This window comes from Engystomops pustulosus, chromosome 1 (genome assembly GCF_040894005.1).
Source record: "Engystomops pustulosus chromosome 1, aEngPut4.maternal, whole genome shotgun sequence".
NCBI lineage: Eukaryota > Metazoa > Chordata > Amphibia > Anura > Leptodactylidae > Engystomops > Engystomops pustulosus.
This window is the reverse complement of record NC_092411.1, coordinates 15,526,787-15,552,878: the sequence shown is the minus strand read 5'-3', so window position 1 is coordinate 15,552,878 and position 26,092 is coordinate 15,526,787. Positions and strand designations below refer to the sequence as shown.

The 26,092-nt window shown below is 44.8% G+C and overlaps 1 protein-coding gene across 11 annotated transcripts in view; it reads left to right on the top strand.

Moving 5' to 3' along the window:
* LOC140117323 (transcription factor 4) overlaps positions 1 to 26,092 on the top strand; it is a 366,241-nt gene that overhangs the window by 158,221 nt on the left and 181,928 nt on the right. For all 11 annotated transcript variants that reach the window (XM_072133987.1, XM_072133920.1, XM_072133958.1 and 8 more), the window contains one exon: positions 14,321 to 14,385. In XM_072133987.1, the coding sequence (XP_071990088.1) occupies positions 14,321 to 14,385 (65 nt within the window). The remainder of the gene's footprint in view (positions 1 to 14,320; positions 14,386 to 26,092) is intronic.

Sequence of the window (26,092 nt, the reverse complement as noted above, 5' to 3'; positions counted from 1 at the left end):
CCGGCTTTCGGTTCTTTTAGTGCACTGGCTGGTAACTAAGGAAGCGTGAGATCGCACCAGCTAATGCTTCCTTAGTTACCTGTACCCCGCGATACTGCCGGCAATTACTTACTGTATACATCGGCAGCGGATCCCCGTCACCTCCATTGTGCTCCCCGTCACCTCCATGGCGGCGCCAGTCTGTAGCTCCGCCCAAGGAACCCCATCATCACCCGCCCGCCCAATGAGGACGCGCAGCACGTCAAGCAGCGGTACGAAACCAGGAGGTGGACCCGTCCGCCCAATGAGGACGCGCAGCATGTCAAGCAGCGCTAAGAAACCAGGAAGTGGACTGCGCATGCGCGGCGTTCCGGGTGTCCCGTTCGTATCTACGGGTTGTCCGTAACTCAGGGACTGCCTGTATTTCCTTTAATGTCAGGTTTGCATTAACATTTACACCTGTGTGTGTGTCTTTTGGCTTCTACATTTGCATCGCAGCATTATATAATATTTCTCTATCAATATATGGACCTGTTTACACTTATGGATATTCTGTCTTAAACGTTTTTTATATAATCTTGTAGCAGAGAGCAACTTTAAAGGAAAATTACCGCCACGTATCTAACTGATAAGGTACCGTAGATCCGCTGGTAGGTTGATGCTGGGAGCCCCTTACCTTTAGTATATTTTGCTAATCAATTAAATAAATCAAATTCGATAAAAACCTTATGTCAATATTATGTAAATTAGCAGCAGAGGCTATTTGGGCGTGAACGCAGATTTCTGCAGCTACACGCACTTGTGTGGGAAGCAAGAGTTCTGCGCATGCGCAGCAGCTCCGGCTTCCGAGCCCAAGCTCCGCATGCGCACTGCTTTTTTTCTTCCCGTAAAAAAAAACCCCTGTTTTTCAGCATTTTACTATAAATATGTAGGGTTTGATATAGTGTTTTATAATAATAATAACAATAATAATAATTCCTTTATTTATATAGTGCACACAGATCCTCAGCGCTGCACAGAGTTTGCCAAATCAGTCCCTGTCCCTAATGGGGCTCACAATCTAATCAACCTAGCAGTATGTTTTGGAGTGTGGGAGGAAACTGGAGGACCTCGAGGAAACCCATACTAACACAGAGAGAACATACAAACTCTTTGCAGATGTTGACCCTGAGACTTGAACCCAGGACCCCAGCGCTGCAAGGCTGTAATGCTCACCACTGAGCCACCGTGCCGCCCGTTTTATGTTTGTTTATTCAAATGGGATACCTGACCCGGTCTCTAAAAATGAGGGGCAACAACAGCCCCAAAACTGATTTGGACAGATAGATGTAAGTGTCCTTGATGGAGCTGGCATTAGCTGATTTGCATATTCTTTACCTACGTGTAATTGACTTATGCAAACAAATGTCTTAAAACTTTCCATTGGTGAAATTAAATATACACCACATTCTTTTACCTCCACGATGTCTAATATAAGGATCCGAAAAGGGGAACATATCATTTGTGTTTGATTCTGTTTCTTTAGGAAAATTTTGGGATGAAAATTAAAAGCAGAACTTTCCATGAATCGTGGAATTTTCAAAATGTTTTATACCTGCCCACAGTCCTGCAGCAGGACTCCACTAGAAATCATTGGTAATCTGTGGTTAAACCTAGTGTGCACAATGCCTACAGCACGTCCGCAGGTTGAATGAGGTATTACACGATATCCATTAATAACAATGGATGTGTTGGGTCCTACAGATTGGAATCATTTCTTTGTTGCCTCTAACGCACAACGACCTAGAATTACCTCGGGTTACATAAAAGATCGGTTCTGTAGGTTTGTTCTTAAGTTGAATTTGTATGTAAGTCAAAACTGTATATTTTATGATTGTAACTCCAGCCGTATTTTTGGTCTCTGTGACAATTGGATTTTAAAACTTTTGGGTTGTTATAAGAACCAGGATTATCAATAAATCTTAGTTGCAGACGCCTGTGATAACTGTTATAGATGATCATTGTAGCCTAAGGCCAAAGTACAGTAACTTACCAATTACCAGAGGTCTGTTTGTTACTAGGGGTCGTCTGTAAGTCGGGTGTTCTTAAGTAGGGGACCGCCTGTATTTCAAATAGGTTTTATATACCAGGCAACCCATGTAACAATGTATCTATAAATGGACCGAGGAAGGTGATGATTTGTCAAATTAACCAAGAACCTGTCACCAGGTTTTAACCCATTATACCCCCCTCAGGTCAGGTATGAAATGTCCTTTCATGTTCCTTCTTCTATGTGAAATGTAACTTATTCTCCAATAAAAAAAATCACCCTTCCCCCAAAGTCAGGCAAATATGACTCTTCTTATCCCAATTTTACATGTGACGAGTCAAGTTCAGTGGTTGCGGGGGGGTTGTCAATTCAAAAGCCTCTATCTTCTGTTCTATAGCACCTAGGAACATGATTTTTGTGTCATTTTAAAGATAAGAATCACATATTTTGGATCACATTGCTTTGTAAAGTACAGAGAGACAAAGACAACTAAAGACATTGATGGAAATGCAAGCTGCAGATAAATTTACAGTTCCTGCCTATGTTTTAATAGTTCTGTAGCTCACGGAACCTTGAAATTTTGAAACCTTGAGGCCCTTTGAAAGATGAAATTCTTATACAACATGTTTCTGGGTGCTCGATAAAGGCATCTGAAGTGACACCACCGCTGCAACCACTAAACTTGACTCATCTCATGTGAAAATGTGGTAAGAAGGGTGATATTTGCCTGACTTTGGCAGAGATTTTTTTTTCTAAATATAAGGGTGACATTTCACATACAAGAGGGAATTCTGGAAAGGACGTTTCATACTCTACTTTCGGGGGGCTAGTAGTCATGTGGGGTGAAACCTAATGACAGGTTACCTTTAAGAAATGCAGAAAAAATATAACTCCATTGTTAGGGAAGAAACCAGAAATATGGGGGCCCGTCATACATTATATTATCAAAATTATATTGCTAGTATTATAGATAGAAGATTACAATCTAATATAAAAGGTAGCATAGGCGGATTAAGACCACCATAGTGTTGTATGAATATTATAGCCCCTACAAGTCTGGAATCACTTCCTACATCTGGTCCTAGAATCAGCTTCTTGGGGAATTAAGGATGTGTTAAGGATTGTTTCAGGACCTTTTTAGGACCTTCAAAGCTCCTGAAATGGCTCTTGTGTACATCTGTGCTGAGAGCATTCACAAATGTACTAGGATTTCATGGGTGAATTTGATGGGTGGTTTGGGTCACCATGGGCCGCCTAGAAGGCTTGTGCCCCGGGCAACCGCCCAAAGCCCCTGCATTATATTCCTCTACTAAAAGGTAGGGGGAATGACCTGCATGGAGAACCCTCTTTTTTTCTCTGATCTCTGGAGATGTTTAAAGGGGTTGTCCAAGTTTAAAAAAAAAATATATATATGTGGCCGGGAGTGGGCTGCCTAAAATAATAACTATGTACTTACCTTCCGGTGCCCTCCCGTATCCAGCGCTGCATTCAGCTTCCGGCCGGACCCGACAACCTTCCGGCCCCCATACACAATGCTGTGTATAGGGACGGATAGGCGTATCCGGCCACGGACGGCCGGAAGCTGAATGCAGCGCTGCTCCGGCGGCCATGTTTGTTTACATGGCGCCCGGACCGGAGCGACAGCAGCGCTGGATACGGGAGGGCACCGGAAGGTAAGTACATCTTTATTATTTTAGGCAGCCCACTCCCGGCCACATATATATATTTTTTTTTTAAACTCGGACAACCCCTTTAATGGGATAACCAGGGGGTGCAGAGGTTGCGATGGCACCTGGGCCCAAGAGGTTTAGGGGGCCCTTATGGTGTCACTTTCCCATATGAGAAGACTATTACTATAAACCATACATTATAGTCGGGGGCCGGGCACAGACTTTGCACTGGGGCCCATCAGCTTCTAGTTAAGCCACTGGGGATCACCCTACTAATAGTGCTCATTACAAGGTATTACAATGGATCCATTGCACTTTCCAGTCCTAAAGCAGAACCCCCCCCATACATGGGAAACACATGTCCGAATAATCCAAATAAACCAAAGCTTCCCTTTAAATGTCCGTATATCACAGGGAGCGTCTAAAGGTAAATGCTAAGGGGTCTCTTCCGAGATTGAGTCAAGCTGCCGACAATAGGGGACGTATCACAAATATATTTCCAGAATGAAAATAAACATGTACTTTTCTGGTTTCCTATTATGTGGTCTCTTAGGAACAGAAACTAAGTAGCAGAAATTATCACATTAGCCGGAATCCGCTGGGGCTTTGCATTAAGCATGCATTTTATATTCCTAGTAAGATTATGCTGGAGGGCAGGCTAACCGCACTCAGGGAATCGCATGGAAGTTATAAAAGGGGGCTAGTCATGTGATCCACCGCACATCCACGCGTCCTCTGAAATATCCACAAATCTGCGCTTGTTTTATGTTCCGTTTAGTAAAATGTAGGATTTACAATTATTTCTAGTTCCTTATGGGTTAATGACACTGTAATGGAGTCGTCCTCTTGTGACAATAAAGTTGCACTACTGAAAACACTTTGGGAAACTCAAGTGTTCAATTTCCCCACGCTGCCCCTACAGGGCAAATGAAGTATTACATGTTGTCCATTGAATAATAATAATAATAATAATAATAATAATAATAATTCCTTTAAAGGCAGTCATACCATATGGTCCATAGGTTTGTTCTTAAGTTGAATTTGTATGTAAGTCAAAACTGTATATTTTATAATTTTTATATTATATTATATATTATAATTTTTTTTTGCTGTACTGGGACCAAGGATTATCCATAAAGCTTCATTACAGACACCTTACAGCTGATCATTGCAGTCTGGGACTATAGTAACATCCAGAGAGGTGACCAGAGGTCAGAGGGGTCTGTCTGTAACTATGGGTTGTCTGTAAATCAGGTGTCCCTAAGTAGGGGACCGTCTGTTTTTATATAGTATAATCTTTAACATGTGATCTAATGGGTATAATCCAGCCCCCTGATCACCTCATTGTGTAACCATCATTGTGCCAGACATTTTTCCTGTTTCTCAATAATCTGTCATTTAAAAAGAAAAAAATATATATTTTATGCAAATTATCCTCTTGGTGCAGCAGGGGGCGGGGCTGTAGCCTGCTGATGTAACCGTTTTCCTCTTATTGTGCTGCCTATTACAACCCAGCACCACTTATTCTTATTGGGGGAAATGTATCTTTATTTCTGCTAATCAAATTTATTTTTCTGTCATTTTTGCGACTTTTCACTGCGACTTTTGCTGTCATTTTTCAAGTGCGCCTTGGTCTGCACCTTGAGTCTTATGTCTCTTTAGTTTCCAGATGTTCCGTGCGACTTTTCACTTATGTATGACTTTTTTGCTTAGTTTGCAATTCAGACATTTTTGCATTTACATTTTTTTTTTATTTATTGGTTACTTCTAATGGTGCGGTCACATGTGGCGTTTTAATTGCATTTACAAAACGCAATATACGCATATATACTCGAGTATAAGCCTAGTTTTTCAGCACGAAAAATGTGCTGAAAACCCAAACTCGGCTTATACTTGAGTAAAAAAAAATATATAGGTTTTACCAGGTTTTTGTGGTAAAATTAGGGGCCTCGGCTTATACTTGGGTCGGCTTATACTCGAGTATATACGGTAAATGTGACGTAAAAGCATGTGTTAACATCGCGTTTACTATGCATTTTGTAAATGCAAATGTTAACAGTAATGTAATTAGGCAAATCACAACGCACCATGGGGCACATATACTTACCCGGTCCCATGGAGTTCACAGAAAGTGCATTGTCTATGTATAATGCACATCTGCCGCAATTCACTAAGATGGTGCGGCCGATATCCTGCATGTGTCGCTTCCCTGCTCAGGTCCCCGGAGTTCACCTTCTTCTTCCTGGTGCATTTAAGTGCATTGTCTTGCAAGACAATTTGTAAGTTAAATCCCGCGCTCAATCCGAATCAGTCGGATTGTCCAATGGCCCGCGTCCCAATTTCTGTTACATGGAAGCAGCGCAGCTACTCCAAAATCCGATTTCGCTTGACACAATCCCAGCACAAATCCCGAAAACCGTGAACAGTCCAATGAAAGTGCGATCCGCGACCCTTAGTAAATGAGCCCCAATGTGTGCTACATCCGCTCTGGCCCCGCCCACAGTGCACAGGAAGCTAATTTACATAAAGATCAACAAAAAATTCTGGATGGCTTGGAAACCAGGGAGATATATATGGAAAGTTTATAACATAGTGGGGAGTAATTGGGAAGCTGGAGGAATAGAATCTGTACAGCGCTATGGAATATGATGGCGCTATATAAATAAAGATTATTATTATTACCCCTTTAAGAGACTTCACTATTTTTGCACAGTCTTTCCATTATTTTATAGTGAACATTGTAGACTTTGTAGTCATGGTAACATAGTGTCAGGAAATCCTTTGCATGGAGCGTAACTACAGTATATATTCCACGGGGGATGCATATAATATATATAAATCACTGACCCCGTCAATATACAGATGCCAGGAGCCGAGCCGGACACTGGACACTTTGTATTCCCCGACCCCAGAGCTGGACAGTCACATCCCTGGAATCCCAGAGACCCCATAAAATATTCTACGTGTTCTGTGCGCCTTCTGGGGTCTGTGAATGCCCCTTTATTCGCAGTATAGGACCATAGTGTTATTTATATCACACAGAGAAAGTACAAGCCAAGAACTCAGAAGTTAAGATGTTTATGGTTTTTCATGATTTATTCACTATTTTTGAGAAAGCTGAAGAAACAGTGACTTCAAAAGATACACTGGATAAGTAATGTCATGTATGTACACAGTGACTGCACCAGCAGCAGAATAGTGAGTGCAGCTCTGGGGTATAATACAGGATGTAACTCAGGATCAGTACAGGATAAGTAATGTCATGTATGTACACAGTGACTGCACCAGCAGCAGAATAGTGAGTGCAGCTCTGGAGTATAATACAGGATGTAACTCAGGATCAGTACAGGATAAGTAATGTCATGTATGTACACAGTGACTGCACCAGCAGCAGAATAGTGAGTGCAGCTCTGGAGTATAATACAGGATGTAACTCAGGATCAGTACAGGATAAGTAATGTCATGTATGTACACAGTGACTGCACCAGCAGCAGAATAGTGAGTGCAGCTCTGGAGTATAATACAGGATGTAACTCAGGATCAGTACAGGATAAGTAATGTCATGTATGTACACAGTGACTGCACCAGCAGCAGAATAGTGAGTGCAGCTCTGGAGTATAATACAGGATGTAACTCAGGATCAGTACAGGATAAGTAATGTCATGTATGTACACAGTGACTGCACCAGCAGCAGAATAGTGAGTGCAGCTCTGGAGTATAATACAGGATGTAACTCAGGATCAGTACAGGATAAGTAATGTCATGTATGTACACAGTGACTGCACCAGCAGCAGAATAGTGAGTGCAGCTCTGGGGTATAATACAGGATGTAACTCAGGATCAGTACAGGATAAGTAATGTCATGTATGTACACAGTGACTGCACCAGCAGTAGAATAGTGAGTGCAGCTCTGGGGTATAATACAGGATGTAACTCAGGATCAGTACAGGATAAGTAATGTCATGTATGTACACAGTGACTGCACCAGCAGCAGAATAGTGAGTGCAGCTCTGGAGTATAATACAGGATGTAACTCAGGATCAGTACAGGATAAGTAATGTCATGTATGTACACAGTGACTGCACCAGCAGCAGAATAGTGAGTGCAGCTCTGGAGTATAATACAGGATGTAACTCAGGATCAGTACAGGATAAGTAATGTCATGTATGTACACAGTGACTGCACCAGCAGCAGAATAGTGAGTGCATCTCTGGAGTATAATACAGGATGTAACTCAGGATCAGTACAGGATAAGTAATGTCATGTATGTACACAGTGACTGCACCAGCAGCAGAATAGTGAGTGCAGTTCTGTATTACAACACAGGACACACTTGGAATTAGTTCAGCATATGTACAGCAGAATTATGATTACAGCTCTGGAATAGAACACATATGTTTATGCTGGATCTGATAAATCATGTCATCTATTAGTAACTTTTGTATTGTATTTTGTTATTTATTGTTTCCGCCTTTCTGAATCCTCATTCTTTGTTACGTTTCGATCGTGATAATCCAGAGCGCAGACACCTCCAGTAGTCCTGCTCTTTATGTGACTGCCAGACTGAATTGAGCTTCTTTTACCAATAAGAAAAGATATTTGCGGTATAGATCCCATTAATTAATTACATGTGTTTGGCACTGGCGGTTTTCGTGTGATTATTCCCCATCCAACACCCCATTTAGTATATGGTGGGGGAGGGGCGCGGGATGCTGGGGGCCCTTCCATTAATGGAAATGATTGGATATAAAGTCTGACCTTTATGTTATAGTCTAGAGAAGCAGACAGCAGCCTTCAGAAAACATCACATCATTAAGGCTGGCACCGATCCTCTGCAGGATTTGGGCCCAGGTTCAAATCCCCGCTCCACTGGTGTAGAACTTAGTAATGGGTGGCAAAAGTCCAACCCAATTTCTCTTTCCCAGGTGTCAGTTCCATCATGATGCTGATCATGAAGGAAGCTTCCTCCGGGGAAGGGCGGAAAAAATAGGAAACAATCTGAATCCCGTGCAGCTTGTTACCCAGAATGCCATCAGGAGACACGGTGATTGATTAAGCGGCGTTCTCACCGATAAGTGTCACCGAGACTGTGGCGGCAGCAGCTGCTGTCATATACACAGGATAAGCCACATCTGCAGGAGAACAGGGTGCACCCCAAAGCCGGGGCACAGGGACTGGCAGGACGGAGGGATTCAGGGACCTGATTCTTGACTAAATAAAAATTCTATGTCATCTATCTATCTATCTATCTATCTATCTCATATCTATCTATCTATCTATCTATCTATCTCATATCTATCTATCTATCTATCTATCTCATATCTATCTATCTATCTATCTATCTATCTATCTCATATCTATCTATCTATCTATCTATCTATCTATCTATCTATCTATCTCCTATCTATCTATCTATCTATCTATCTATCTATCTATCTATCTCATATCTATCTATCTCATATCTATCTATCTATCTATCTATCTATCTATCTATCTATCTATCTCCTATCTATCTATCTATCTATCTATCTATCTCATATCTATCTCCTATCTATCTATCTATCTATCTATCTATCTCATATATATCTATCTATCCATCTATCTATCTCATATCTATCTATCTATCTATCTATCTATCTATCTATCTCATATCTATCTATCTATCTATCTATCTATCTATCTATCTATCTCATATCTATCTATCTCATATCTATCTATCTATCTCATATCTATCTCATATCTATCTATCTCATATCTATCTATCTATCTATCTATCTATCTATCTATCTATCTCATATCTATCTCATATCTATCTCATATCTATCTATCTATCTCATATCTATCTATCTCATATCTATCTATCTATCTCATATCTATCTATCTCATATCTATCTATCTCATATCTATCTATCTATCTATCTATCTATCTATCTATCTATCTATCTATCTATCTCATATCTATCTCATATCTATCTATCTATCTCATATCTATCTATCTATCTATCTATCTATCTATCTATCTATCTATCTATCTATCTATCTATCTATCTAAGTTGAGGAAAAGGCAGCACTCCGTAAATGGTGTCAAAATAAAGTGGGTGTCTTTATTCCATTAGCGACGTTTCAGCTCCTTGCGAGCCTTTATCAAGCATGCTTGATAAAGGCTCGCAAGGAGCTGAAACGTCGCTAATGGAATAAAGACACCCACTTTATTTTGACACCATTTACTGAGTGCTGCCTTTTCCTCAACTTATATTTCAGTCCCTTGGCCTGGGGACTTACGGTTCGTGCACCCACCGAAGTTGCTGTGCTGCTCTGAACTTTCCCTTATCTTATCTTATCTTATCTATCTATCTATCTATCTCATATCTATCTATCTATCTCATATCTATCTATCTCCTATCTATCTATCTATCTATCTCATATCTATCTCATATCTATCTATCTCATATCTATCTATCTATCTCATATCTATCTATCTATCTATCTATCTATCTATCTATCTATCTATCTATCTATCTATCTCATATCTATCTCATATCTATCTATCTCATATCTATCTATCTATCTATCTATCTCCTATCTATCTATCTCATCTCATATCTATATATATCATATCTATCTATCTCATATCTATCTATCTATCTATCTATCTATCTCCTATCTATCTATCTCATCTCATATCTATCTTTCAATCAATCTATCTATCTATCCATCTACCTATCTATCTATATTTCTATCTTCCTGTTATCTATCTCATATGTATCTTTTATGGGTCGGAAGGATCCGGACACCTGCAGATACAATTTGCTGCCACCAATAGACTCATTAAATCACCGCTGAATATTTTAACCCATAACAAGCAGATGTATAATATGTGATTCAATGTCCCAGTCACCGGGGACCTATAGAATATACATCCTTCCATATACAAGAAGATGACGACACTGCTGCAATGTGGCTCCCATCTATCTCTATCCTATCTCATTTCTCGGCAGGTGTGATGCAGCGTTGCCCCTGAGGACGCGGTTAGGTGCTCCGGATGTCCCTGATGTTGCACTTCCTAATACCGCATGCTGATCATAGATTGTGTGTAACAATGTGATGCAATCCATGATGGGCTCTATATGGCGGTATTAGTTTGGCTTTATCTAGTGGTATTATTCAGCAGTTTATGGCGGTATTATTTAGGCAGTGTGTGATTCCATTATACCGGTTATACCATTATCGGAGGATCACTATGTTTTGTGTCAGCTGTATCAGCTATCATATGTTCCGGATAATGGAAAAGCTGGGTTAAAAATTTTTAAATGGCGGTAATATGGATTTGAGAGAGGGGGGAATATTATATTATAACAAGATACAATATATTGGCTTAGATTATATTTTATTGATGAACCCAGGTGATGCTATAACCCCCTCCCCCCCTGTATCACCTCCTCATCCCATAATATAACGACAGTATCTTATTTCACTATATGTTCCCATAATATAATGGTTTTATGGGTCGGAAGGATCCGGACACCTGCAGATACAATTTGCTGCCGCCGATAGACTCATCAAATCACCACTGAATATTTTAACACATAACAAGCAGATGTATAATATGTGATTCAATGTCCCAGTCACCGGGGACCTATAGAATATACATCCTTCCATATACAAGACAGTGATTATACCGACTGATTATGCCCAAAAACTGTGTTTTTAGAGGCCTCAAAATAAACGAGACCCCCCCCCCCCTGGAAGAAGCTCATAAATACTACTCGAAGTCATGTTGTATATGGCTGTATGTGTACTAGATGGTGGTATTATTCTTGTGCTATATGGAGGTATTATTCCAGCATTATTCCAACATACTGACATCCTCAGGACACCAATGTAACTGAGTTGGCTGCAACCAGTTTCCATGGTCCAGCAGGGAGTATTAGACTAATTGCTCTGCCATTCAGTTTGGAGAGGTGCAATAGGGAGCCCTAAGACCTGGGGGGTCCAGAAATACCAAATACATTTGTATTCTCAGACCTCAAAACTGGATTTCATCACTTTAGTCCCTGCACTGTCCCCATCACCTTGTGCTATGATCCCATGTTATCTGCCTTCAGTTTTATAGTGCAACTGTTCTTCCCTGTCACCTATGATCAATGGAATGATCCTGTGTTATCTGCCTCCTATTTTATAGTAGAGCTCCACTGTCCTGTCACCTATTGGCACCGTTATGCTCCTGTGTTATCTGCCTTTAGTTTTAGACATCCTCAAGGCACAAATCTAATTGAGTTGGCTCCAATCAGTCTCTGAGCAGGCAGCATTAGACTCATTGCTTTGCCATTCAGAGTGGAGCTATGTAATATGGTGCCAAGAGGTCCAGAAATACCAAATTCATGTTCAGTGATCAGTCATATCTTCTTCTCAAACCTCAAGTATGGATTACATTACTGGGGCCCCAGAGATCTCCTTTACCTGTTATCCATGTTCTGATTATGTAATCTCCCTCAAGTTTTAGAGTTGAACTACACTTCCCTGTCACCTATTGTCAATGGTGTGATCCTGTGTTATCTGTCTCCAGTTTTATAGGAGCACTGCACTGCCCTGTTACATATTGTCAATGGTGTGATCCTGTGTTATCTGTCTCTAGTTTTATAGAAGCGCTGCACTGTCCTGTCACCTATTGTCAATGGTGTGATCCTGTGTTATCTGTCTCCAGTTTTATAGGAGCACTGCACTGCCCTGTTACATATTGTCAATGGTGTGATCCTGTGTTATCTGTCTCTAGTTTTATAGAAGCGCTGCACTGTCCTGTCACCTATTGTTAATGGTGTGATCCTGTGTTATCTGTCTCTAGTTTTATAGAAGCACTGCACTGCCCTGTTACATATTGTCAATGGTGTGATCCTGTGTTATCTGACTCTAGTTTTATAGAAGCGCTGCACTGCCCTGTTACATATTGTCAATGGTGTGATCCTGTGTTATCTGTCTCTAGTTTTATAGGAGCACTGCACTGCCCTGTTACATATTGTTAATGGTGTGATCCTGTGTTATCTGACTCTAGTTTTATAGAAGCACTGCACTGCCCTGTTATATATTGTCAATGGTGTGATCCTGTCTTATCTGTCTCTAGTTTTATAGAAGCACTGAACTGCCCTGTTACATATTGTCAATGGTGTGATCCTGTGTTATCTGACTCTAGTTTTATAGAAGCGCTGCACTGCCCTGTTACATATTGTCAATGGTGTGATCCTGTGTTATCTGTCTCTAGTTTTATAGAAGCGCTGCACTGTCCTGTCACCTATTGTTAATGGTGTGATCCTGTGTTATCTGTCTCTAGTTTTATAGAAGCACTGAACTGCCCTGTTACATATTGTCAATGGTGTGATCCTGTGTTATCTGTCTCTAGTTTTATAGAAGCGCTGCACTGCCCTGTTACATATTGTCAATGGTGTGATCCTGTGTTATCTGACTCTAGTTTTATAGAAGCGCTGCACTGTCCTGTCACCTATTGTTAATGGTGTGATCCTGTGTTATCTGTCTCTAGTTTTATAGAAGCGCTGCACTGTCCTGTCACCTATTGTTAATGGTGTGATCCTGTGTTATCTGTCTCTAGTTTTATAGAAGCGCTGCACTGTCCTGTCACCTATTGTTAATGGTGTGATCCTGTGTTATCTGTCTCCAGTGTTATAGAAGCGCTGCACTGTCCTGTCACCTATTGTTAATGGAGTGATCCTGTGTTATCTGTCTCTGGTTTTCTCTGGAGTACAGCTGCACTGCCCTGTCACCTATTGTCAATGACATTATAGTAGAGCTGTACTTCTCTGTCATCTATTATCAATGGCATGATCCTGTGTTATCTGCCTCCAATTTTAGAGCATAGCTGCATTGCCCTGTCACCTATTGTCATTGGTCTAATGCAATGTTATCTGCCTCAGTTTTATAGTAGAGCTGCACTGCCCTCTCACCTATTGTCACGGGTGTTATCTGTCTCAGTTTTATAGTAGAGCTGCACTGTCCCTGTTACCTGTTGGCAATGCTGTGATCCTGTGTTATCTGCCTCCAGTTTTTATAACAGCTATTACCTTCCATAAAAGTAATCTCCTCTGTTAATGAGACCGTTTTAGGACTGTCTTTAGAACTCTGCTGCCTGTCAGATGTATCATAGTTGCTTAGACTGCTAGATACAGCTACTTTATGAGGTTTATGAGGTCTGATTCTACGACCTCTTATGCACAAATTTTAAATAATTTGTAACAAATACCAATATCTTTCATATGCCTGATGGGGACTGGAATGATAAAGCGCAAACCAGGTTTAATGCTACAACTCCTGCGCATATATACAAAAACTGCCCAAAAAATCTAATCTGCCAAAACATTCCCACAAATACAACAACAAAAAACTAAATTAAAATAAATCCCCTGCAATGGCCATAGTAGGGCACGTGGGACTTTGTAGGGCACGCGGGACTTTGTAGGGCACTATAGTAGGGACTTTGTGGAGACTATAGTAGGGCACGCGGGCCACTGAAAAGCATTGATGTATGTCAAGGACAACTTCTAAACACCTGGTCGTATTTTCTATGTCAAAGAAGCCGAGACATTTCTTCTGAGATGGACTAACATGTATGTTGTTTTTTTGTTGTATTTTACAGGTAAATCAGAGAGGGCTTCATACTCGTGTTATGGGAGAGACTCAGAGATACAGGGCTGTCATCAGGTAAGACCAGTCCCATTGCAGAAACCATGATACATCTCCAATGTCATATAGACCAAGCTCTGATCACAGCGGTGTCACCGCTGTTACCGTAGGGTGTTACCGTACCCTACATTGATGTTAGTGCCCCCATCCAATAGCTTTATATCCTACTATTGTGACAAATGTGACAAATATCTATATATCAAGTAAAACAGACAAGTCGGGGAAGCTTCTTCTTTTACTGGAGTCATTCTGTTCCTTCAACTTCTCCATCCAACCCGCACCGCCATGATGACTTCTCCCAGTGATTGCAAAGTTTGCTGCAAAGCAGAGGTGTATCTCGAAGCCACTGGGCTCCAATGAAAAATCTGGAAATAATTCTGCTTAGGGCCTCAGAAATCCAAAATCCAGCTCTATAAGTCCCATATCCTGGTATACATGAGCCACTAGCACCCTAAAACTTTGTCGGAATATGGGTGAAAGTTATATGGAGTGATACAACCATCACATTGGTCGCACGACGAGTCCACAACGAGTTTCACAGTTTGTAGGAAAACGGCCATGAACAAACTCCTCGGATTTTCAGTGAAAATTGACTTGTAGTAAAGGGATCGACAATGTCTGCGAAAAACTGATTTGTTGTTCTTTTCCACTGTCGTTTGGCTTAACGTCAAGGCCAACGGGCTCAATGCAGAACCCTCTCGAGGGACGTTCGCAGCCGCCGTAAAAAACAGGAATATTTCCATGAAACGCTAAAAGGTCACAGCCGCCGCTGCGCTCTCAGGGCCCCGCTCCGTCGCTGCGGTGGAGCTTCTCCGAGCCCGTGTGTTGACATGCTTGTAACTCATTGTCACACCTCATCCTACGGCGGATTTTTTTTAGACAATTGCGCTATTAAAACATGTTGGTTTTTTTTAGGTTTTTTTCAAATGTTTTTCTCCTCTCATTGACTTGGCAGTTGCACACGAGTGTTATGTTGTTTGTCCCCATTTATGAAAATACTACCCACATGCACATGTTTGGCAATGATGCGGAACATAAGCTATCATCAAAATACCTCATTGTATGGAGCTTATTGAGGAGACGAGGCAAACAAAAGGCATAAAGGAGCAGAATCAATGCGCCGCGCGGTTCTGTGCAGCCGCGTACGTAGAAAAACACAGATGTCAATCGTTTTTCAGGTTTTTTTTCCTATCCGTAACGTGCGCTTTATATCCTGATGTATACATTGACCTTGAGTTGTAGATTGTGCAGTTTCACACTCTATGCAGGTGTATGGACTATTTAAAGGGGAAGTCCATGGAGACATGTATCACTATTGTTAATGGGGGACACAACATACGCACTTTGCCCCTGAAGATATTTCTCAAAAAAAAGGGTAGAACTTCTGTTAGGAGAGCAAAAGTGTTGAATTCTAATGTATCCACATCACTTATTAAGCATGTTACATGTGTGTTGTATATGGTGGGACTTTAAAGGGCTTGTCCAGTTTCAGCAATTAATTGATTGTTGATTTTATAATGAAATTTGAAATTTTTTTTACAATTTTCCAAAATTTCATCTTTCAAATCATTCCAATTTTCCAACTTTATGTATCAAATCCTCGCAGTTTTCTAAATCTCTGCTTGCTGTTGTTCAAAAGAAGTTTGACTTATTACTTCCTGTGAATAATAAGCAGTCCATGGTCATGTGATGTTAAACAAATGCAGGGCTCGTTATATCCCTGGTCATGTGATGTCACACAGGTGCATGGTTCATTATATCACTTATCATGTGATGTCACACAGGTGCATGGTTCATTATATCACTTATCATGTGATGTCGCACAGGTGCATGGTTCATTATTTCCCTGGTCATGTGATGTCACACAGGTGCACGGCTCATTATTTCCCTGGTCATGTGATGTCACACAGATGCACGGATCATTATGTCTATGGTCATGTGAGGTCACACAGATGTACAGCTCCTTAATTCCTTGGTGATGTGATGTCACTCAGGTGTACAGCTCATATGCTTCGTCATGGGATGTCACACAGGTGCACAACTCGATATATATCCCTGCTCATATGATGTCACACAGGTGCATGGTTCATAATGTTTTTGGTCATGTGATGTCATACAGGTGCACAGTTCCTTAGATCCCTGGTCATGTGATGTCACAGAGGCGCACGGCTCATTATATCCCTCGTCATGTGATGTCACACAAGTGCACGGCTCATTATATCCCTCGTCATGTGATGTCACATAGGTGAATGGATCATTATATCCCTGGTCATGTGATGTCCCACAGGTGCACAGCTTAATATATCCATGGTCATGTGATGTCACATAGGTGCAGGGTTCATTATATCCCTGGTCATGTGATGTCACACAGGTGCACGGATCATTATATCCCTGGTCATGTGATGTCACACAGGTGCACGGATTATTTTATCCCTGGTCATGTGATGGTGATGTAACACAGGTGCACGGCTCGTTATATCCCTGGTCATGTGATGTCACATAGGTGCAGGGTTCATTATATCCCTAGTCATGTGATGTCACACAGGTGCATGGCTCGTTATATATCCCTGGTCATGTGATGTCACACAGGTGCACAGCTCATTATATCCCTGGTCATGTGATGTCACACAGGTGCACAGCTCATTATATCCCTGGTCATGTGATGTCACACAGGTGCACAGCTCATTATATCCCTGGTCATGTGATGTCACATAGGTGCAGGGTTCATTAGTATCACAAAGCGTAATCAGAGCTCTGTTATATAACAAGCTGTGCACCTGTTTGACATCGTATAACCAGGGACCATCCACGGGAATTAAACAAGGAAGCTTTATATAGAATGACAGCAAGCAGAGATATAAAAACTATGAACCATTGATACATAAGGAATATTGGAAAATTGTAAACTTACTACACAAACAATATCAATTATTTGATGAATGTAAACGACCCCTTTAAGACTCCGGTCACTATTGCAATATCTGCACCAGGACCCTCCCCTGCTACCACTATATGCTCCTATATGTAACATATTATAGTAATATAACCTTATAGGAGCAGCAGATGGTACCATAAGCAGGGAACATTGTATTCTGGGTGTTAAAATCTTAAATAGAAAAAGGTACAATGAGCAGAATCACATCTTAAAATTAGATTAATTGCAGAAGGCGACATTTTCGGTTTAGTTTCCATTCCAGCACCGGGTATAAATAGATCACAGGCAGGTGGCAACAATACAAGAGTAAGATCACAGCGTCACACGCTCCAGACCTATCAGTACTAGAAAGGATGACTATTTATATACAAGAGAAAATTACATCATAATGGGGCACATTTACTTACCTGTCCAGCGAGTTCCCAAAATTGCATTGTCCGTGTATAGTGCACTGTGCCGCGAGTCACTAAGATCGTGTGCCCGATATCCTGCATGTGTCGCTTCCCCGCTCAGGTCCCCAGTGGTTCACCTTCTTCTTCCTGGTGCATGTAAGTGCGTTGTCTTGTGACACAATTTGAAAGTTAAATCCCGCGCTCAGTCCGAATCCGTCGGATCGTGTGAAGCCCCGCCCCCCCAATTTCTGTTGCATGAAAGTTGGCGCGATTGCACCAAAATCCGATCGCGTGCAATCTCCTGCTAAATACCTGTCCCAGTGGCACGATCCCCAAAAACGTCAGAATATCCTATCAAAGTGCAGCCAGTAGATAAGCCTCAATATGTCTCCTGGCTTTCCATTGTGAAAACATTAACATATAGTACACATTTATATAACACTTCAATAATAATTCAAATATTAACAATGCTTTACATTACTTATCCTGTACTGATCCTGAGTTACATCCTGTAAATCTTTTATTTTATATATAAAAATGAAAAACATTACAACAATAAACATAAATCAAGCCATAACTTCTGGCAAAACAAAACAATAATAATAATAACAAAACAATAATACAAACTAAAAGAGACTTACGAAAATCTCCTGGCCCAGCCACACACACACCACACAATCAGCATTATAAAACAAAACCTTCACCCAATCCCACCACCTAATTTTTTTTTTTTTTTATATATAATTTTTTATAATAATTTTTTTTTTTTTTCCCATAAATAACAAAAGAATACACAGCAAAAAAAAGACAAACAGGAAATAAAAACATTAAATATAAACTAACTAAATCCCACGCCCATCACCCTCCCACCCAGACACTGGTCTAACGTCCAAAGTCCGCGCTATATAGTCCAGACCAGTGCCCAGGATCGTATTGTCCAAATCCCGTCCACCCCCCTCCCAACCTAACACCCTAACACCAACACCCCAAAACCAACCAAGCTATATACACATTAACTATAACTACATATAACTAAATACACACTGTACACAAAATACAAACACATTAAACATATCAACATAACAAACCAACCACATAAAGCCCAGGTTCGGCTCCTGCAAGCCCTACATCTCTATATGCTCAGATACAAAACAAAAATCTACAGTGTCAGCTTCAGCCCAACACCAGGAGAGGAGATGACAGACTAAGGGACACTAAAGGAGAACCCCCTCCCCGTGCCCAGCCTCTCATACTCCAGAGAGCGCACCTTCACCAGGTCACCCAGAATGTTCCTAACCACCTCATCCACCGGGAGGATTTTACGCTGCGTCGATACTAAACACCGTGCGTTCCACGTGTGGTACCTGACCACTAGACTGACTAGAAATAACGTGCATCGGTCCCGGCCACCCAGGCCTCTGAATGCTCCATAGGCCCACTCCGCATAGGAGAGACCGGCCAACCCGGGCCAATGGATGGAAGCGCCCACCCGGTTGTACACCTCTGTGTTAAAGGGGCACTGAAGCAGGAAGTGGTCCATGCTCTCAAGCAGGCCACCGCACTCCTCCCGGGGACAACCCCTTGCCTCAGAGCTCCTACACTTCAGATTGTCCCTCACACACAGCTTTCCATGGAAGCAGCGCCAAGTCAAGTCCCAAAACTTCAAGGGGATCCTGATGGAATTCAAAAGACCTAAACCCACCCCCAGATCCCGACTTGGGCAATCCCTGAGGGCCAGAGGCTTCTGGAAATGGGTCAACAGAACCCTTTTGTCAAAGAGTTTCCTCGACATGGTCCTGATCTCCCACATTCCCAGACCCCACCGGCGAATCACCTTCAGAACCGGGGTAGCGTAAGCCGGAAGATGCCCATGTGGTGTACGGAGATCCTTCACTCGCCCTCCTGTCTCCCATTCCTGGAAGAAAGGCCGAAACCATCCCCTGCAGGAGTATACCCACGGAGGAGCCCTCTCTTTCCAGAGGTTTGCGATATTGATCTTAAGAAAGGTATTCACTAGGAACACCACAGGGTTGACCATACACAACCCTCCTTGTCTCCTCGTGCGGTAAGTAACCTCCCTCTTGATTAGGTTCAGCCTATTCCCCCATAACAGCTGGAAGAACAGACTGTACACTCGAGTCCAGAGGGGTTCTGGCAACATGCACACACTGCCCAGATATATCAGCAATGGGAGCAGGTAAGTTTTAATCAAGTTCACCCTTTCCCTGAGGGTCAAAGACCAACCCTTCCACTGGTCCACCTTCTGGGCGGCGATCTTAAGCCTGCCATCCCAGTTTTGCATGGGGTAATCCCCCTGGCCAAATTCGATGCCGAGAACTTTGGCAGAGTCTTGGGGCCCTGGAAGAGTGTCCGGGAGATCAAAGCCTGGATCCCCCTCTCCCAGCCAGAGACTCTCACACTTATCCCGGTTGATCTTGGACCCAGAAGCCTCTGAGTAGCGGTCAACCTCTGACATCACCCATTGCGCCTCCCCTCTCGAGGACACAAAAACGGTGACATCATCGGCATACGCTACCACCCTTAGAGTGGCTTCCGGTGCCGCCTGGTCCATCCCGACTCCCACCAACGGCCCACGATCAACCCTCCTAAGGAATGGGTCAATCGCGAACACGTATAAGAGTGGGCTCAGAGGACAACCCTGGCGAACACCAGACCCGACCTCAAAAGAGCGGCCAATCCAACCGTTCACAAGCGGGAAACTCTCTGCCCCTGCGTACAAAACCTTTAGCCAATTGACAAACTCCCCCGGCAGGCCATACCTCAGAAGGACAGACCAGAGGTACTCGTGGTTAACCCGATCAAACGCTTTTGCCTGATCCAAGGACAGCAAGTACCCCTTCCAGTTACCAGCCCTGCCCTGCTCCACTGCCTCCCGAACACAGAGCACAGCACTAAATGTACTGCGGCCTGTAACAGAGCAGTGCTGGGTCCCCGAAAGGAGCCGGGGCGCAAACTGCACCAGCCGATTAAACAGCACCTTTGCCAAAACCTTTCTGTCCGTATTGAGAAGCGCTATGGGACGCCAGTTCTCAATACGAGATCGGTCCTTACCCTTTGACAGAATGATCAGGGCAGACCTCCTCATTGACTTCGGCAGAGCGCCCGAGGAAAGACACTCATTGAATACCTCAGTCAAGAGGGGAACCAAGGCGTCCTTAAAGGTCTTATAAAACTCAGATGTTAAGCCATCCGGACCTGGCGATTTCTTGAGGGCGAGCCCTTCAATCGCCCGGCTGACTTCCTCTTCCCTGATCATCTCTGTCAAAACATCAAGAGAGGGGTCTACTCCTGGCTCAGGGACAGTTTCAGCCAGGAAAGCCGACATCACATCCCGATCTAGATCCTTCCTGCCCAAGAGGTGCGAGTAGAAGGATCTGATGACCTCCAGAATCCCTGATCTGGACCTTTTCAGGGATCCCGTACTGTCAACCAGTCCTGTGACAACTTTACCATTCACTGACATCTTGCAGTTTCTGTAAGGGTCGGGCGAGCGGTATTTCCCGTAATCCCTCTCAAAAACCAAAGATGCGTGTCTATCGTACTGACACCTCTTCAGCAAGGATTTCACTCTGGAGATGTCCTCACGACTACCTCCAGTCGAGACGAGATGCTCGAGTTTCCTCCTCAGGCCCTGATACAGGCGGTACCTGTCCAGGCTCCTGAGGCTCGAGAGCTGGCGGAAGAATCTCGCCACCCTTTTCTTGAGCATCTCCCACCACTCTGACTTACTGCTACAAATGCCCAGCAATGGTACCTGGCTCTGAAGAAAGTCCTCAAAGGATTGTCTTATCTCCGCTTCTTCCAGGAGAGACGAATTGAGCTTCCAGTAGCCTCTTCCCATCCGGGGGGTCTCTGTAACATTCAGAGAAAACAAAATTAGACAGTGGTCGGAGAACTCCACCTCAACAACGGACACTGCTGAAGAAATGGCTTCCTCCTTTAAATAAAACCTGTCTATTCTAGACCTACAGCTACCCCTATAATAGGTGAACCCCGTGTGGCCTGGGGTGTGCCGGATGTGGACATCCACCAGGCGAGCCTCACTAGCTATGCTATTAAGAGCGACGCTATCATAAGTCAGCTTGTCTCTGGAACCTCCCCTATCCTGGGACCTCGTGACAGCATTGAAGTCCCCTCCAAAGACCACCTGCCGACTAGTAAAAAGGTAGGGCTTGATCCTCATAAAGAGACACTTCCTGTCCCACTTGGACTGGGGACCATAGATCTTAATAAGACGAAGTTCTTGTCCCTTCATGAGGACATCCAGGATCAGGCACCTCCCCATTTCTAACTCAATAACTCGTCGGCATTCTACCGGTGCGGTAAAGAGGACCGCCCTCCGCTATACGGCTCGGCCGCAAGAGACCAATAGGAAGGCCCGTGTCTCCATTCCCTCTTAGCTTTAAACACGGCCGCCAAATCTGGCAACCTGGTCTCCTGCAAAAATAAAATGTCGGCTTCAACACGGCCGAGAAAATCAAAGGCTGCAAATCTAGCCGCATCAGACTTAATGCTGGCGACATTAATGGACGCCAGCGTCAACGGAGTGGGTGCCGCCATCATGAGTGATTGAGTTAAACGGCTTTTTTCTTATTGCTTCCCCTCCCCCGACTCTCCTCTGACGATGATCCCCTTTCTTTTTTCCCATCAGATTTAGGGCAACTTCTTTTTAATGAAATTGTGGTGGCCATGTTATTATTGGACCCCAAGGACCCACCCGGACCACCCTCTCCTTCGTCCTTGTCTCCTGACTCTGAGTCAGTCTCCCACTCTGAGGACCCAGCTTCCCCAGAGGATAGAGACTCGGCGCCCCCTACAGGCTGCTCCGCCGCCACCTCCAGAACCCCACCCTCAGCCTCTCCTTCTGAGGAGGCGATCTCATCGAGGGTGAGGAACCGGTTGGAAAGCTCAACCAGAGGGGAGGAAGTTTTCCCTTCCTTAGGTACCTTAGATGCGCAACGCTTTTTATTTTTCTGCTTGCGCTTATTTTCTAGCCAAATCCTGTTATCCTCATCCATACTTTCATAATGGGAGGACGTGGAGGACATGGCACCTTTCTCGCGCTCCATCCTCCTGACCTCCTCATCCAACTCATCATCCCTCAGGGCCTCAGTAGCAAGACCAGCCTCTGAGGAAGGACCCAGGGTCACCCCAGCAACCTGAGGCTTCCCCAGTTCTCTCCCTTTTTGTCTGGCTTCAAGCCGCCTCAACTGAGAAGGTGACTTATTCTTGCTTTTCTTCACAGGCCCCTCAGCTCCTCCACCTCTGCTGGTACCTTCCCCAGCAGAAGCAACCTCATGGCTCTCCTCCACTGGGGTCACAACCGCATTGGCAAAGGAGCGAGGACAACGGCTGAAAGGGTGACCGAGCTCACCACACAGGTTACACCTAATGTCCTTACAGGATGCAGCGAGATGACCTAGCCCACCACACAAAGCGCACTTCTGCACTTGGCAGCTGGCGCTAAAGTGTGTGGGGTCACCGCACCTGTGACAGACCTTCGGCTGCCCCTGGTAGAAAATCAGGATTCTGTCCCGTCCAAGAAAGGCTGAAGAAGGAATGTGGGCGACTGTGCCGCCTGAACACTTCAACTTCATCATGAAGGTCCAGGCTCCAGACCAAATGCCAAATTCATCGCGGTTTTTCTGAGGTACCTGAACTACTTCGCCATAACGACTTAGCCAAGTCATGATGTCCATGCAAGAAAGTGACTCGTTACGGGTCAAAACGGTCACTTTCTTGACTGTGTTTTGGCGAGACACTGCTTGCACAGCAAAGTCTCGCCATGCGGGCTCGTTCTTTGCCAGCTCATAATTCGACCAGAAGAGCTCTAAGCCCTCCGGCCGAACAAAGCTGACATCGAACTCCGGAGTACCATAAGGATGTATCAGGGCAAAGATGTCACTAGCCCTGAAGTTCATCTTCAGGAGGAGCTCCACCACCCTTGACCTGGGTGGGCATGCGTCACTGCCCCTCCAGCGAAGACGAACCACATTCCTACGGGAAGCTCCGGGCCCAGTTGTGGGTAAAGACCATACAGTCTCTCCCCCCCTTTTCTCTTGGAAGGCTGCCAGGCCATGCCTGTCTGTCCAGAAGGACAGATCAACATCTCTCCCCTCTACAGTGATTGACTTTTCCCCTCTCCTGAGAGCCTCCAGAAGACGCCTTTGCAAAACGCTGTTCCCAGAGCCAGGAGACAAGGAGTTAACCCCACTTGCCCCAGCAGTGACACTCGCATAGCTCCTTATGGGAGCGGCCACCACTGGGGGTGCAGAAGGTCCAGCACGCACAACAGGATCACCCCCCTCAGCACCATTCACCACTCCCACATTCACCACACTATGTGCATTACTGCCTCGCTTCCTTGCATCACTCACACCAGCTGGGCCAGGAGGACCTGGGGTTGCCTCGGCGTCACTGGGCACTGGGGGTAGAGCCACCTCCATAGCTGATACAGCCTGAGAAGAGGCAGCTCCAACCCCGATCTTAAAGGTGCCCTCTGCCTCATTGGCATTAACCCCTTGTTGTCCAGTAGTTTTTTTAATATTTCTGCTCTGCTGCTCGCTGGATGCAAAAGGCCACTTGCCCTTGCAGACTCCGGACAGTCTTTTTGTGCCCTCTCCAGGGTCTGATGATCCAATGCAAAACAACACTTTTCCTGCGCCTTTCTCTGCAGGCTGTTCGGGATGCTTGGGAGGCGCCGCACCACAAGCCCCAGCAGCCCCATCACACTGCCGCTGCTCACCGGAGCTAGATGCAGCCACAGTGCTAGGGGCCACAGGAGCCACCGCCACTGCCCCTGGCACCAGGCCACCCCCCCCTCCCACTGGGGGGCAGCGCACAGTACCAGGACCTGCTGGATCGCCCTCACTGTCCGGCCTTTCGGCCGATGCCTTCCCTGCACCATCCTTGCTACTGCAAACAAGGCTGGTGCTCTGCGCCATGATTTGCACTCTCCCCGCACCCTGGCACCGAGTCCACTGCAGGATTCGTGCTGGGCTGGGTAACGGGGCCTACACGACAGGCTGGCACTGCTGCCCGCCCGGAGGAAACAGGGAGGGGACGAAACACCAGATTCACCTCCTGAGACGCCTTGGTCTTCTTGGGTCTCGTCTTCTTCCTCTTTTGGTCGTCACTCGGGATATCATCACCAAAGGAAAAGTTCTGGAGGTGAACTGGGGACTCAAGCTGACGTATCTGAGCCATTAGCGCCCCCCCCTGGCCGCTGTCATCACTTTCCTCCTCCAGGTTGGCAGAGCCGCAGCCTGATGGTAATGGCGCTTGCTCCGCAGGCAGCCTGTCGTGCGAGGCCTGCTGGTGTTGGTGCAGGCCACCAGACGGACACGGCAGGTCTTCCTCATCCTCCTCATCATCGCCATCATCCGCCTGGATCTGAAGCCCCTTCAGTTTTCTTAACTGCTCCTGGCGCATGTCATCAAACCGGGCATCATTCTCCAACTTTTCACGGAACGGACCGCTGTGCTCGCGGATTAGATGTCGCTTCTCCTGCAGAGCGGTGACCTCAGCTTTTAGTCTGTCTATGGTGGTGAGAAGATCAGACTTTTTCTTCTTAGTGGCCACCCCCGCTAGGGCCACGGTCTCCCTTATCTCCTCCTGGAGCCTCCTCAGCGCCTTGCCAGCTTCCTCGTACTCACGGAGGTGCTCAGCAATCCGGGAGCCATAGATGGAAGCAGACTCCCAGGCCTTAAGATCACCCCATGCTTTTTGCACACCTCCGTGAGCACCCAGCTTTCCAGCTGAACCACCCAGCTTTCCCGCACATACATCCAGCTTTCCAGGAGGAGCACTCAGGCTGATGTCACTTGCCTTGATCTTCTGTGTTCCGGAGACCTTGCGGCTTCCCTGGGTCTTGGGGGTGGCAGCCGAGGTCACATCGCTGCGTCCTTGGCTCCGGGCAGATCTTCTTACACCCTCCGATTTGGCCGGTAACTGGCTTCTCCTGCCCCCCGCCGGCCTGGTCCGGGAGACAGGAGCCTTAGACTTTCCTGCAGGATTCATCCCACAGAACCCACTCCCTCCCTGGGGAGGAGAGAGCAGGCCTGGGTGGATTGGTCTTCCACCAGGTGGTGCAGGAGCTCAGCAGCACACAACCACACCCTTCAGTAGCACACAGCAGAATGAGATTGCACGCACTATTCTGCTGCTGGTGCAGTCACTGTGTACATACATGACATTACTTATCCTGTACTGACCCTGAGTTACATCCTGTATTATACCCCAGAGCTGCACTCACTATTCTGCTGCTGGTGCAGTCACTGTGTACATACATGACATTACTTATCCTGTACTGATCCTGAGTTACATCCTGTATTATACTCCAGAGCTGCACTCACTATTCTGCTGCTGGTGCAGTCAC